Source organism: Chiloscyllium plagiosum, unplaced genomic scaffold (assembly GCF_037043375.1).
Source record: "Chiloscyllium plagiosum isolate Xiang-an unplaced genomic scaffold, Cpla_swu_hap1 HiC_scaffold_10, whole genome shotgun sequence".
Classification (NCBI taxonomy): Eukaryota; Metazoa; Chordata; class Chondrichthyes; order Orectolobiformes; family Hemiscylliidae; genus Chiloscyllium; species Chiloscyllium plagiosum.
Window position 1 is genome coordinate 47,873,675 of NW_028270148.1, and position 14,711 is coordinate 47,888,385.

The 14,711-nt window shown below is 41.2% G+C and overlaps 1 protein-coding gene across 1 annotated transcript in view; it reads left to right on the top strand.

The window, feature by feature from the left end:
* gpatch2 (G patch domain containing 2) overlaps positions 1-14,711 on the top strand; it is a 304,781-nt gene that overhangs the window by 211,372 nt on the left and 78,698 nt on the right. Inside the window, 1 exon segment of the mRNA XM_087991317.1 lies at positions 12,273-12,340. Coding sequence (XP_087847443.1) covers positions 12,273-12,340 — 68 coding nt within the window.

Consider the following 14,711-nt stretch of genomic DNA (forward strand, 5'->3'; position numbering starts at 1 on the left):
GTACAACCTAGCTCTTGGACAAGGAAGGGAGGGAGTCTGAAATAGATGTTGAGGTTCCAAAATTGATTGAGGATGCTGAGGCAGGAAGGGCCATTGTGAATTGAAGCAGACTGCCCTGAGAGAACTTGATAGGGGTTAAATTTGAGTTTGTATTGACAAACGAAGATATTCAGAATTATGAGCTACTCGTTGCAATGGCATACCTGTCCTCAAGGCAGTCCTTGATTTTTAACTTTAAAACATTAAGCTACTTTGTTTGGCATAAGTTTTAACTGTTCCCTTTGCACCAATGACCAACCTCCCACTCACTTTTTTAGCTAGACCATCAATATGGAGTTATCCAAGATTACATGGAACTGTACATAAAAATCAAAAGAGAAAAGATATAATTTTGCGAAGGACAATGGGAAACCAGAGGATTGGTAAGCTTACAAAGACCAACAGAGGGCAACAAATAAAGAAATAAGGAGGGAAAGGTTAAGTATGAAGTCAGCCAGCCAGTAATATAAAAGAAGATTGTAAGAGTTTATTTCGATATATAAAGGTTAAAAGTGGGCATTGGACTGCTGGAAATGATGCTCTAAAGATAGTGGGTAATGAGGAAATGGCTGAGAAACGGAATAATTACCTTGCATCAGTCTTCATGGTGGAAGACACGAATAATATCCCAAAAATTCAAGAGAGTGAGGGGGCAGAGCAGATTATTGTGGCCATCACCAAGGAGAAGGAGCTAGAAAAACGAATGGCCTGAAGATGGATAACTCATTGGACCAAATGGACTCTACCCCAGAGTTCTAAGGGAGATAGCTAAAGAGATATTGGAGATGTTAGTGGTAATCATTCAGGAATCACAAGAGACAGGAAGGGTCCCAGAGGACTAGAAAATCACTAATGTGACACCAATGTTTAAAATGGTAGTAAGGCAAAAAAATGGAAAATTACAGCCAGTTAGCCTGACTCCAGTCGTGGGTAAGATCCTATAATCCATTCTGAAGGATGAGATTTCTGAATATTGGAAGTGTATGGTAAATAGGGCAAAGTCAGCATGGTTTCATCAAGGGGAGGTCATGCCTGATGAATCTGGTAGAATACTTTGAGGAAGTAATGAGCAGATTAGACCAAGGAGAGCCAATGGACCTTATTTACCTGGACTTCAAGAAGGCCTTTGACTAGGTACTGCTTTGGACGCTGCTTTAAGATAAGGTGTTCGAGGCAAGGTGTTGGCAGAAAGCAGACAGTGGGAATAAAAGTGTCTTTCTCAGGATGGTAGCTGGTGACAGGTGGTGATCAAGGCTGTGTTGGGATCACTACTTCACTTTATACATTAACAGTCTCGATGAAAGAACTGAGGACATGCTGGCTAAGTTTGCAGATGATACAAGGATAGGTAGAGGGACAAGTAGCATTGAGGAGGCAGAGAGGCTTCAAAAGGATTTGGACAGGGTAGGAGAATGTGCAAAGAAGTGGCAGATGGAGTACAAGGTGGGAAAACATGAGGTCATGCACTTTGATAGGGAGAATAAAGACATGGACAATTTTCGAAATGGGGAGAAAATTCAGAAGTCTGAAATGCAAAGAGACTTGGGAGTTCTAGTCCAGAATTTTGTCAAGGTAAACTTGCAGGTTGAGTCAGTAATTAGGAAAGCAAATGCAATTATTGCATTTATTTTGAGAGGATATAAAAGTAGGGATGTACTTCTGAGGCTCTATAAGACTCAGGTCAGACCATATTTGGAATATTCTGCACAGTTTTGGGCCCAATATCTCTGAGGAGGTTCATGAGAATGGTCCCAGGAATGAAAAACTTAATATATGAGGAACGTTTGAGGACTCTGGATCTTTAATCGATGGCGTTTAGAAGGATGGTTGGGAGGGGGGATCTAATTGAAACTTAGATCTCTAATACTGAATGGCCTGGTCAAAGTGGATGTTGGGGAGATGGTTCCAGCAGTAGGAGAGATGAGGACCCGAGGGGACAGACCTGGAGTAATGGGAAGCCCTTTTAGAATGGAGATAAGGAAGAACTTCTTCAGCCAGAGAGTGGTGAATCTAAGGAATTTACTGCCACAGAAGGCTGTGGAGGCCAGATCATTGAATATACTTAAGACTGAGGTAGATGGGTTCTTGTTTGTCAAGGGGATCAAAGGTAATGGGGAGAAAGTGGGAGAATAAGCAAACTTGATGGGCTGAATGTCCTGATTTCTGCTTCTATGTCTTTCGGTTTTATGGTATTCATTTATCACAGAGATGTAGAGGGAATAAACCATGCTTATTGACTCGTGAAATCCAACCATCTAACTTCAGTTAGCTGGGAGAAAGGCATAATCATTATTTGCTTGACTCAGATAGGCAAGATTAGAAATCAGGGAAAGCACAGGAAAGTTTTAACTTGTTGATGCTAGCAGTTGGTGAAAAACTGAAGTTGTGCCTGTAAATAACTACTTGAGTGTAGTTTTCAGAGTCCGAGAGAGTCTGGATCAAGAACAAGAGGGTGTTGGACTTGAACAGGAGCAGTTGTTCACGCAGTCCTTGTCAGACAGGCTCTTGAGAGGGTATTTCAAGCCATATCAACAAAACTGAAGAATTATAATCCCTTGTGAAATTTGAGATTTAATAACTCACTGTGGAATTAATGTTAGGGATGGGGCTTTTGAAAAATCCATGGGATTTCTCAGGTATATCTCAGGTGTTCCATGAGATGTCCAGTCGCAGTATATCACCCTTGTTTGTTACATGTTAATTCTTGGTGCTAGAAATAAGTTTTACGTGTGTTAGAGATTATGCTACAGTTCTAACTTGTGTTATAAAGTGTTGTTTTTCATTCAAAATTATGGAATATTATGGCTTTATTCTCTTAGCCTACTGGATTTCAATGTATGTCACTTTAATAATAAAATGTTGCTGGTCCCTAACTATATCATTAAATAATTTGGTGGTCTTATCCAGGATCACAGCATAAATTCGGCAGTCTGGCCAGATTACAGTATATTTCATATTCAGTAACATGTTGGAATGACATTCCAGCACATCTTTCAAATGAGACTTCTACTGAAATAAATGAGTGCCCTAATAGAAGTTCATGGTCTAGTAAACAAGTTTGTTTCACAGCACTCAAAATGAAAGTTTTCAGTTGTAACATTTTTAAAAATAAATTGCAGCTCAGAAAGCTGCTTATAAGGCTCAGGCAATCAGCTGTCCTTTCTACATTCGCATTCAAGTTGAATGTTTAATCCAATATCCAAAGTAAGAGATAAACGTTTACTTTGACTTGAATTTTGGGAAAAAACATATTTGAATGCAGCACATTACAGTGAGTTGAATTACAAAATCTCTTAATTTTGTGTCGGTTGGCATTAATATACAGTACAGAATCACCCATTCAGCCCAGCCAGTCCATACAGGCATTTTTGTTTCATATGTGCCTTCTCCTGCCTCACCTCAGCTAAATCTATTAGCTGTCCTAAGTGCCTCCATATTGAACACTTCAGCCATTCCCTGTGCTAGAGAACTCCCTATTCTCCTTACTGTTCAGGTAAAGATATTTCTTCTGAATTCCTTACTAAATCTTTGACTGTTTCATATCAATGGCCACTTATTATGCTGTTACCCATAATTTGAAGCATTCTCCCTGTATCCACTCTATCAAAACCATTTGTAATTTTAAACACGTCCATTAGGTCACCCCCCTCATCCTTTTTGCCAAAAAAAAAGAAATCAGGTCTATGCATCCTTTCCGATACATATAACCTCATATATCCTGCAGCATTCTTGTAAATCTTCTCTACCCTTTTTCCAATGCCTGTGCACCCATTTTAAAATATGGCAACTAGAAATGCAACCAGTATTTCAAGTGGTGTCCAACCCATGTTTCAACACCAGTTTGGTATTATTTGCTTACGTTTCAGTTCTATCTCTCGAGAACTAAGGAGAAAGTGAGGTCTGCAGATGCTGGAGATCAAAGTTGAAACTTTATTGCTGGAACAGCACAGCAGGTCAGGCAGCATCAAGGGAACAGGAGATTCGACGTTTCGGGCACAGGCCCTTCTTCAGGAATGAGCAGAGAGTGTTCAGCAGGAGAAGATAAAAGGTAGGGAGGAGGGACTTGGAGGAGGGGAGTTGGAAATGTGATAGGTGGAAAGAGGTCAAGGTGAGGGTGATAGGTCGGAGTAGGGTGGAGGCGGAGAGGTCAAGAAGAAGACTGCAGGTCAGGAAGGCGGTGCCGGGCTGGAAGGATCCGGCTGAGACAAGGTGGGGGGAGGGGGGATGAAGAAACTGGTGAAGTCCAAGTTCATCCCCTGCGGTTGGAGGGTTCCCAGTCGGAAGATAAGACGCTCCTCCTCCGACCGTCGGGTTGTTGTGGTTTGGCGGTGGATGAGTCCAATGACCTGCATATCCTCGGTGGAGTGGGAGGGGGAGTTGAAATGCTGTGCCACAGGTTGGTTGGGTTGGTTCGTCCGGGTGGCCCAGAGGTGCTCCCTGAATCGCTCCGCAAGTAGGCGGCCTGTCTCCCCAATATAGAGGAGGCCACACCGGCTGCAGCGGATGCAGTAGATGATGTGGGTGGAGGTGCAGGTGAATCTGTGGCGGATATGGAAGTTTCCCTTGGGGCCTTGGAGAGAAGTGAGGGGGGAGGTGTGGGCGCAAGTGTTGCACCTCCTGCGGTTGCAAGGGAAGGTGCCGGGAGTGGTGGTTGGGTCGGTGGGGGGTGTGGATCTGACAAGGGAGTCGCGGAGGGAGTGGTCTCTACGGAAAGCTGATAGGGGAGGGGAGGGAAATATATCCTTGGTGCTGGGGTCTGTTTGGAGGTGGCGGAAGTGACGGCGGATGATGCGCTGTACATGGAGATTGGTGGGGTGGTAGGTGAGGACCAGTGGGGTTCTGTCCTGGTGGCGGTTGGAGGGGCGGGGCTCAAGGGCGGAGGAGCGGGAAGTGGAGGAGATGCGGTGGAGGGCACCGTCGACCACGTCGGGGGGGAAATTGCGGTCCTTGAAGAAGGAGGCCATCTGTGTTGTACGTATTTTGAACTGGTCCTCCTGGGAGCAGATGCGGCGGAGACGAAGGAATTGGGAGAATGGGATGGCGTTTTTACAGGGGGCAGGATGGGAGGAGGTGTAGTCCAGGTAGCTGTGGGAGTCGGTAGGTTTGTAGTAGATGTCCGTGTTGATTCGGTCGCCTGAGATAGAAACAGAAAGGTCTAGGAAGGGGAGGGAGGAGTCCGAGACTGTCCAGGTGAATTTGAGGTCGGGGTGGAAGGTGTTGGTGTAGTGGATGAACTGTTCAACCTCCTCGTGGGAGCACGAGGTAGCGCCGATACAGTCATCAATGTAGCGAAGAAAAAGATGGGGGGTGGGGCCAGTGTAGTTGCGGAAGATGGATTGTTCCACATACCCTACGAAGAGGCAGGCATAGCTGGGGCCCATGCGGGTGCCCATGGCTACTCCTTTTGTTTGGAGAAAGTGGGAGGATTGGAAAGAAAAGTTGTTCAGGGTGAGGACCAGTTCGGTCAGTCGAAGGAGGGTGTCGGTGGAAGGGTACTGGGTGGTACGGCGGGAAAGGAAGAAGCGGAGTGCTTTGAGTCCTTCGTGATGGGGGATGGAGGTGTACAGGGACTGGATGTCCATGGTGAAGATGAGGCGTTGGGGACCGGGGAAGCGGAAATCCTGGAGGAGGTGGAGGGCGTGGGTGGTGTCACGAACGTAGGTGGGGAGTTCTTGGACTAATGGGGACAGGACCGTGTCGAGGTATTCCCAATTCCTTCGTCTCCGCCGCATCTGCTCCCAGGAGGACCAGTTCAAAATACGTACAACACAGATGGCCTCCTTCTTCAAGGACCGCAATTTCCCCCCCGACGTGGTCGACGGTGCCCTCCACCGCATCTCCTCCACTTCCCGCTCCTCCGCCCTTGAGCCCCGCCCCTCCAACCGCCACCAGGACAGAACCCCACTGGTCCTCACCTACCACCCCACCAATCTCCATGTACAGCGCATCATCCGCCGTCACTTCCGCCACCTCCAAACAGACCCCAGCACCAAGGATATATTTCCCTCCCCTCCCCTATCAGCTTTCCGTAGAGACCACTCCCTCCGCGACTCCCTTGTCAGATCCACACCCCCCACCGACCCAACCACCACTCCCGGCACCTTTCCTTGCAACCGCAGGAGGTGCAACACTTGCGCCCACACCTCCCCCCTCACTTCTCTCCAAGGCCCCAAGGGAAACTTCCATATCCGCCACAGATTCACCTGCACCTCCACCCACATCATCTACTGCATCCGCTGCAGCCGGTGTGGCCTCCTCTATATTGGGGAGACAGGCCGCCTACTTGCGGAGCGATTCAGGGAGCACCTCTGGGCCACCCGGACGAACCAACCCAACCAACCTGTGGCACAGCATTTCAACTCCCCCTCCCACTCCACCGAGGATATGCAGGTCATTGGACTCATCCACCGCCAAACCACAACAACCCGACGGTCGGAGGAGGAGCGTCTTATCTTCCGACTGGGAACCCTCCAACCGCAGAGGATGAACTTGGACTTCACCAGTTTCTTCATCCCCCCTCCCCCCACCTTGTCTCAGCCGGATCCTTCCAGCCCGGCACCGCCTTCCTGACCTGCAGTCTTCTTCTTGACCTCTCCGCCTCCACCCTACTCCGACCTATCACCCTCACCTTGACCTCTTTCCACCTATCACATTTCCAACTCCCCTCCTCCAAGTCCCTCCTCCCTACCTTTTATCTTCTCCTGCTGAACACTCTCTGCTCATTCCTGAAGAAGGGCCTGTGCCCGAAACGTCGAATCTCCTGTTCCCTTGATGCTGCCTGACCTGCTGTGCTGTTCCAGCAATAAAGTTTCAACTCTCGAGAACTAAGCCTTGTTTGGTTTTCTTATCAAACTGTAGTGCAATTTTTAGTGATTAGTATCTTTTTACTTCAGGATCTCTTTGTCTACCTCAAGTAGACTCACACTGAACAAGTAATAAATTGCTTCTGAATTCTTCTTAAAAAAAAATGTATTACCTCCCATTTATCAATGTCATTTGCTAATTATTCCTCTATTCTGCAAGTTTATTAATGTCATCCTGCAATTTGTTGCCATCTTTCTCAGTATTGGCAAGCCCCTCCCACCCCCTACCCACTATAATTTGATGCCATCCACAAATTTAAAATTTATTATTTCGAATCCAATCCAGATTCTTGTGATATGTCATTATCTAACTTTTGTATTGTGACCAGTTACCTTTTGGCTCCACATTCAGTAGAATGTTTAGTGGAGAAAAAACATGGAATAAGCACGTAATTGCACTGTGGTAACAGCGAATCCATTGCATACGTTTTCTGAGAAAGTACATGGGAGAGCTATAGATTACAAAAGGAATCCGCCATAGTATAAGAAACAGTAAAGGCTGTACCAAAAAAGTAATAACTGTGAAGACTTCCATTATGAAAATCTGCTCGTTCAATGGAAATTACAAGGTTGCCATTTAATTCTAAAGTGTTGTCATGGATTGTATATGCCAAAACCTGAACAATAAAAAGAGATCACTAAAATATACTTTAAAAATATTTTGCTTGCGCCGTAACAAAAATCATGGTTCTGTTCTTTATTGAAAATACAATATATTTTTGTACCTGGAAATAATTTATGTAGAAATGAATTTATGAGACAAATTTTAATTTACAGGTACAATGATAAATTGATCATGGAGATTGATGAGGAAATCATCTCACACAGTAATGAAAGCAGATAAATGATTTCAGCATGAAAAACATTTACTGGAGCCTGGACAATTGATCTCCTTTGATATATGTGAAGTTGTGCGAATTTATAAGTGGTTAAAAATCAGTTTCATTTGGAATATAAACAATAGTTTACTTAATTAAATGTATTAATGAATTTTAGATATTCTAATTGAACTGTGTTTCTACACTAATTAACCACGAGGACAGACAGTTTGCAAAGTTTTTTTTTACTAACTTTCGAGGGCTACAAATCTAAAAGAAGTTTGTGATTATTATCTTGAAATAAATGTTCATTATTGTTCATTCCAAATATTATACGATGATGCATACGTACCTACATTAAGATTTCATTAAATATCAGTTTTGCCCTTTGAGCTACTAATTATGTGAAGGAAATTATTCAAGTATAATATAATTTTTTTGTAATGTAAATCTTGTTTTATTTCAATGATGCAACAGAGTACCTTTTCCCACAGTGATTTCCCAATATGACTTTCCTTTCTCCCAGAATACACAATGAGTTCATCAGTACAACCTCATGTCAAGAGCATAAAGAAATATGACATGTAGATTGCCTCATTATCCATCAACCGAGTTATCCTTTACAGTCACGCCACAGTGAAATCTCATCATATTTATAATAAGAAATGTTAAATGATATTAAATACAAATACAAAATACCATAACTTGCTCAATCTACACATTCTCCATAAATGTTGAAAAAGTAAGATGACTGCTGATTTTGTCCAAGACTGCTAACAATGCTGTACTCTAATCTACCAACTGAATAAATATTTCAGTCTGTGTATCTATTCAGTATTTTGTTTTGTGCAGTAGATTACAGTGCACATTTTCCCTCTCCCTTTCCATTTTCAACATGCACATACACAAAACACAGCTAATTAGCACTTGGTTTGGAAATTGACTGAGTCATGCAACTCTGAATAATGGCCAACCCACTTTAGGGAGACTGATTTGCAGCATTTCTTATCTTAATATTCTGGATACAGGCAAATTTATAACTGTATTGTCAACATAAAAAGCAACAAACTTATTTTGCTGTCTTTATATTTAAAGGGCATAATAATCACCTCGAAACATGAATCTGAAATAAGCTCATAAAGTCCTGATGAAACTCAATTATGATTTCCTCTCCACTATATGATAAAAGAAGCAGTCATGCTTCCCTTTTCATTGAAATTTATTGTTCCTCACAGTGTTGAGATGGTTAACTCACACAAGAGCACTCCTGATTCCCAGTATATTATTTCTATCATGGAATATCTTCAGCTTGTCCTATTGCATATTAATTCTGGAGGAAAAAAAAATCAGTGCTAAAGTATTTGATTATATATGGAAACCATTTTTTTATTTACTAAAGTAAACATGGCAAAAGCTAGCTCATCCTAGAATATTAATTCATTTTCTACACTTCATATAGATGTATTTATCTCAAAGTGTGGCATCATGAAATTTGTCTCTATACACATTTGCACAACTCTAAGCCGATCCTTATCCCACCCACTACAATAGTATTGAAATGCTCTAAAAATAGGTTTGTAGTTTGACTGACTCCAGTTGTTGATACTATTTCAGTCAACCTTTCTTTTCTCTTCTCATCATTCCACCTCCTCTCCATAGTTTTTAAGTAAAATTGTCATTCACTGGCCATATTCATGGTTAGCCAGCAAAAAGAGGCACTCTTTAATATTTGGTTTGAATTACTATATCTATTTTTATATTCATACTGATAATCTTATAGGTCACAAAACATTTGTATACAGTTATTCAGTGAGAAATGTAATGCTTTACTGTCATCTAAAAATGAAATGAGCCATGAATGATGGATTAAGAAAATAATTTCTATTTTTATGAATTTAGATTAGAAATAATTTAGCCAAGCGAAATAGTACACCCACTTCGATTGGACAGTAGTTACAGGCAAGATGCTGGCATTTATTAGACTAATATACCTATATAGTACAAGCTAGTATTTAAAACTTGACATGGCTGAGAGAAATAAAAACTATTTTACATCCCCAAAAGGCAATTGATCACACGTTTTATAGTCATTTATGTAACTGCAGCAGTACTTGCAATTATATTAATGGTGTGATGTGATACAGCCGTAAGTATGCTCAACAGTAAATGTATTTCATGTATTGTCAGAAAAGTAATTTAATGGTTATATTTATGAAAGTGAATGCTAACGTGGAATAAAGTCAAGAATATGGGAGGTAAATTGAACAATTTCCAGAAATTGCTTTGATTTGAAGGAACAAATAACTTTTTTTAACTTTTTTTATGAATGAATAATTTTCAATTATGGCATTTGCCTTTTTTTTGCAAAGAGTACACTGTTCAATTATCCAGCTTGCTTTATTGAGACGGAATGCAATACTTCAAAGGGAAGTTATGGTTTCATTTCTAGTTGTCTTGATTTATTCACTGAAGTCTACACCTGATTTAATTGTAGTATTGAGATGCTAGTAATTCAATATAACTTTGTAATAAAACCAAGTATGTCAAAGATTACCTTCAGTGTACTTACGTTTTGCAATTGCAATTTGGAAAGGTGGTATGGCAGATCTAAATTCCTGTGGGAACTAAACCTCAGGAGCACTGAAGAAAATAGAAAGTTCAGTTAAAGCTATATTCCATACAGGGTCTACAGCAGTAGGTTAACTTCTCAGTTGATGTATAGTTGCTTAATGAAATACAGTCTCCAATGTAATAGTTGTAATTTATTAACTTTATAAAACTGGTTAACAATGGCATGTCATCAAAAAATCAAATTGAAACAATCTTATAAAAGGTAAAAGCAAAGTTTTAAAATAGAATTATAGGTGTAAAGGGAATACCATGCAGTTTTCTCCCCAACTACAAAAGTTGCATTCACATTAGATTATTGAAGTGAAACTCAAACAATATAAATAAATGATACAGCATTTGTATGGCTTTTTTAAAAATTTCACTAATAGTAAGAAATCAGAATTGGCATGTAATGATTTTTTTTAGAATGATGTCTTTTAATGATGGTATGACAGTGAACATGATTAATATTTTGTGAAAGGGCTAGTCAACAGTGTGAACAAGGGGAAGCACTCTCCCTCCACATGTTTTATAATATGCAACTGAAGAAAAGCATTGTGTCTACCATGAGGTAATATGATTGTGAAACCTTAATTCAGCATGAAACATGCGTGAACTGCTCACCTTGCCACTATGGTGTAAAAAATGTATTGGTATATTCCACTAAAATGAGTCAGTGATACATATGAAAATCTCTTTTGCAGATATTTTTAGAGGAAAAAAATCTGTAGTAAGGTCATGAGTTTGTTTGTTTCTTGGCTAGAGAAAATATTGCTTGCATCTAAAATAGAAATTAGTTTGCAGGTACTGCAGGATATAAACTATCAACATGAGACATTAATTTATAACATAATTTTTCCTCACCTCTGCCCATCCCCCATCAAGCAAATGTTAGCTGCGCCACTTGGTGTATTAAATTAGATTTTAAACAAAGAATATATTTAACAAATATTATACAATTAAATCCTTACATAAGACATTTTTTTTCAGCTCTAAATCACTATTTTGTGAAATATAGGGGTCACATTATTATTAAGCATCATTTTGAGATCAGGTGGTAGTTTTTATGAACTGCGTGAGATTTAATTTAGTTTTGTTTTTAAAACAGTAAGTTTGGAAAATTTAATTTAAAATGGTACAATGCCTTGATTAAGCAGTGACAAGTTATCATTTCCCAAGCATTTAATAAAATAGAAAATGTTTTTCAGGAATGGAAAATATTTGCCTAGTAATCTGTTATGTTGTGCTTTAGGCAAAAGTGAGGACTGCAGATGCTTGAGATTAGAGCCAAGATTAGATGGTGCTGGAAATGCACAGCAGGTCAGGCAGCATCCAAGGAGCAGGAAAATCAATGTTTCGTGTAGGAGCCCTTCCCGAGGCCCCTTCAGCCCTCATTCCTGATAAAGGGCTCATGCCCGAAACGTTGTTTTTCCTGCTCCTCGGATGCTGCCTGACCTGTTATGTTGTTCTTTACACTGGGCCTTACTTTGTTCCTTTAATTGTGTGGCACCAGAAAATTTAGATTTTCTGATACATACCAAAATAAGATAATTAGATTTAACAGTTTTGACTGAAATAAACACTTCAAACCTAAAAGACAAATAGCTTTCTAGCCATTGGAATTTTTGTCTTGCCAGCCATTTCTTCAAATATGAATATGATGAATTTAAATGTTGTATTTTCTTTCCAACATGCAAAGAATTAAGAAATTTGTTCTTTACAAAAAGATAAAACAGGCAGCAGTTTTTAAAAAAAGACTCAACTCTTTCAACTCTGCTAGCATATTATATTTTGGTTGACTGCTGGCCTTTTCATTACTAGGAAAAGTAATCACTTCCATTGGTGGGATATAGACTATCTACAGAAAATCGCTGTATGTTTTTGCTTTCACAACCCTACTTGTATCACATACTTTTCTTAGCTTTTTTTTTTCCTTTTTCAGATTGACACTCATGGGCCCGGTAGTAATGAGAGATTTGTCCATGTTTCCCTGGATCCCCATAACCAAGAGTGAGTATCACTTAGATCAATAATTCTTCATTGTTACCAATGCTCTGATGTATTTATTAGGCTGGTAGGTGTAGGGAATGCTGGATGACTAGAGAAATTGAGGTTTTGGTTAAGAAAAAGAAGGAAGCATATAGACAGGAGAGATCGCATGAATCCTTAGAAGAATATAAAGGCAGTAGAAGTATACTTAAGAGGGAAATCAGGAGGACAAGAAGGGAATATGAGTTGGCTCTGGCAAATAGTGTTAAGGAGAATCCAAAGGGATTTTATAAATACATTTGGGACAGAAGGGTAGCTCAGGAGAGAATAGGGCCCCTCAAAGATCAGCAAGGCAGCCTATGTGTGGAACCGCCAGAGGAGATTCTAAATGACTATTTTGCATCAGTGTTTACAGTGGAGAAGGACATGGAAGATATAGAATGTGGGGAAATAGATGGTGACATCTTGAAAAATGTCCATATTACAGAGGAGGAGGTGCTTGATGTCTTGAAATGTATAAAAGTAGATAAATCCTCAGGATCTGATCAAGTGTACCTTAAAACTCTGTGGTAAGCCACGGAAGTGATTGCTGGGCCCCTTACTGAGATATTTGTATCATTGATAATCACAGGTGAAGTGCCAAAAGACTGGAGGTTGGTGACGTGGTGCCACTATTTAAGAAAGGTGGTAAGGAAAACCCAGGGAACTATAGACTGATGAGTCTGATATCAGGAGTGAGCAAGTTGTTGTAGGGAATCCTGAGGGGCAGGATTTACATTTATTTGGAAAGGCAAGGACTGGTTAGGAATAGTCAGCATGATTTTGTGCATGGGAAATCATGTCTCATGCATTTGATTGAGTTTTTTGAAGAAATCACAAAGAGGACTGATGAGGGCAGAACGGTGGACGTGATCTGTTTGGACTTCAGTAAGGAGGTTGACAAAGTTCCTCATGGGAGACTGATTAGCAATGTTAGATCTCATGGAAGACGGGAAGAACTAGCCATTTGGATACAGAACTGGCTTGAAGGTGGAAGACAGAGGATGGTGCTGGAGGGTTGCTTTTCAGACTGGAGGCCTGTGACCAGTGGTGTGCCACAAGGATTGGTGCTGGGTCCGCTTCTTCTCATCATTTATATAAATGATTTGGGTGTGAAAATAGGAGCTATAGTAAGTAAGTTTGCAGATGACACCAAAATTGGAGGTGTAGTGGACAGCAAAGAAGGTTACCTCAGATTACACAGAATCTTGATCAGATGGCCCAATGGGCAGAATAGTGGCAGATAGAGTTTAATTTAGGTAAGTATGAGGTGCTGCATTTTGGAAAAGTGAATCAGAGCAGGATTTGTACACTTACTGGGAAGGTCCTGGGGAGTGTTGTTGAACAAAGAAACCGTGGAGAGAAAGTTCATAGTTCCTTGTAAGTAGAATCACAGGTAGATAGGCATGCTTTCCTTTATTGGTCAGTGCATTGAGCATAGGAGTTGGGAGGTCATGTTGTGGCCGTACAGGACGTTGGTTAGGCCACTTTTGGAATATTGTGTGCAGTTCTGGTCTCCTTCCTATTGGAAGGATGGTGTGAAACGTGAAAGGGTTCAGAAAAGATTTACAAGGATATTGCCAGGGTTGGAGGATTTGAGCTACAAGGAGAGGCTGAAAGTCTGGGGCTCTTTTCCCTGGAGTTTCGAAGGCTGAGGGGTTACCTTATAGAGGTTTATAAAATCATGTGGGGCATGGATAGTACAAATTGACAAGGTCTTTTCCATGGAGTGAGGGAGTCCATAACTAGAGGACATAGATTTACGGTGAGAGGGAAAGAATATAAGAGAGACCTAAGGAGCAACTTTTTCACAGAGATAGTGGTGCGTGTGTGGAATGAGCTGCCAGAGGACGTGGTACAATTTTAGTATTTAGAGTCATAGAGATGTACAGCATGGAAATAGACCCTTCGTCCAACTTGTCCATGCCGACCAGATATCCCAACCCAATCAAATCCCACCTGCCAACACCTGGCCCATAATCCCTCCAAATCCTTCCTATTCATATACCCCTCCAGGCGTCCTTTAAATGTTGCAATTGTACTCACCTCCACTCCCTCTGGCAGCCCATTCCACACACGCACCACTCTCTGCCTGAAAAGATTGCTCCTTAAGTCTCTTTTAAATCCTTCCCCTCTCACCCTAAAGCTATGCCCTCTAGTTCTAGACTCCCCCACCTCAGGGAAAAGACCTTACCTATTTACCCTATCCATGCCCCTCATGATTTTATAAACCTCTATAAGATCACCCCTCAGCCTCCGACGCTTCAGGGAAAACAGCCCCAGCCTATTCAACCTCTCCCTATAGCTCAAATCCTCCAACCCTGGCATCATCCTTGTAAATCTTTTCTGAACC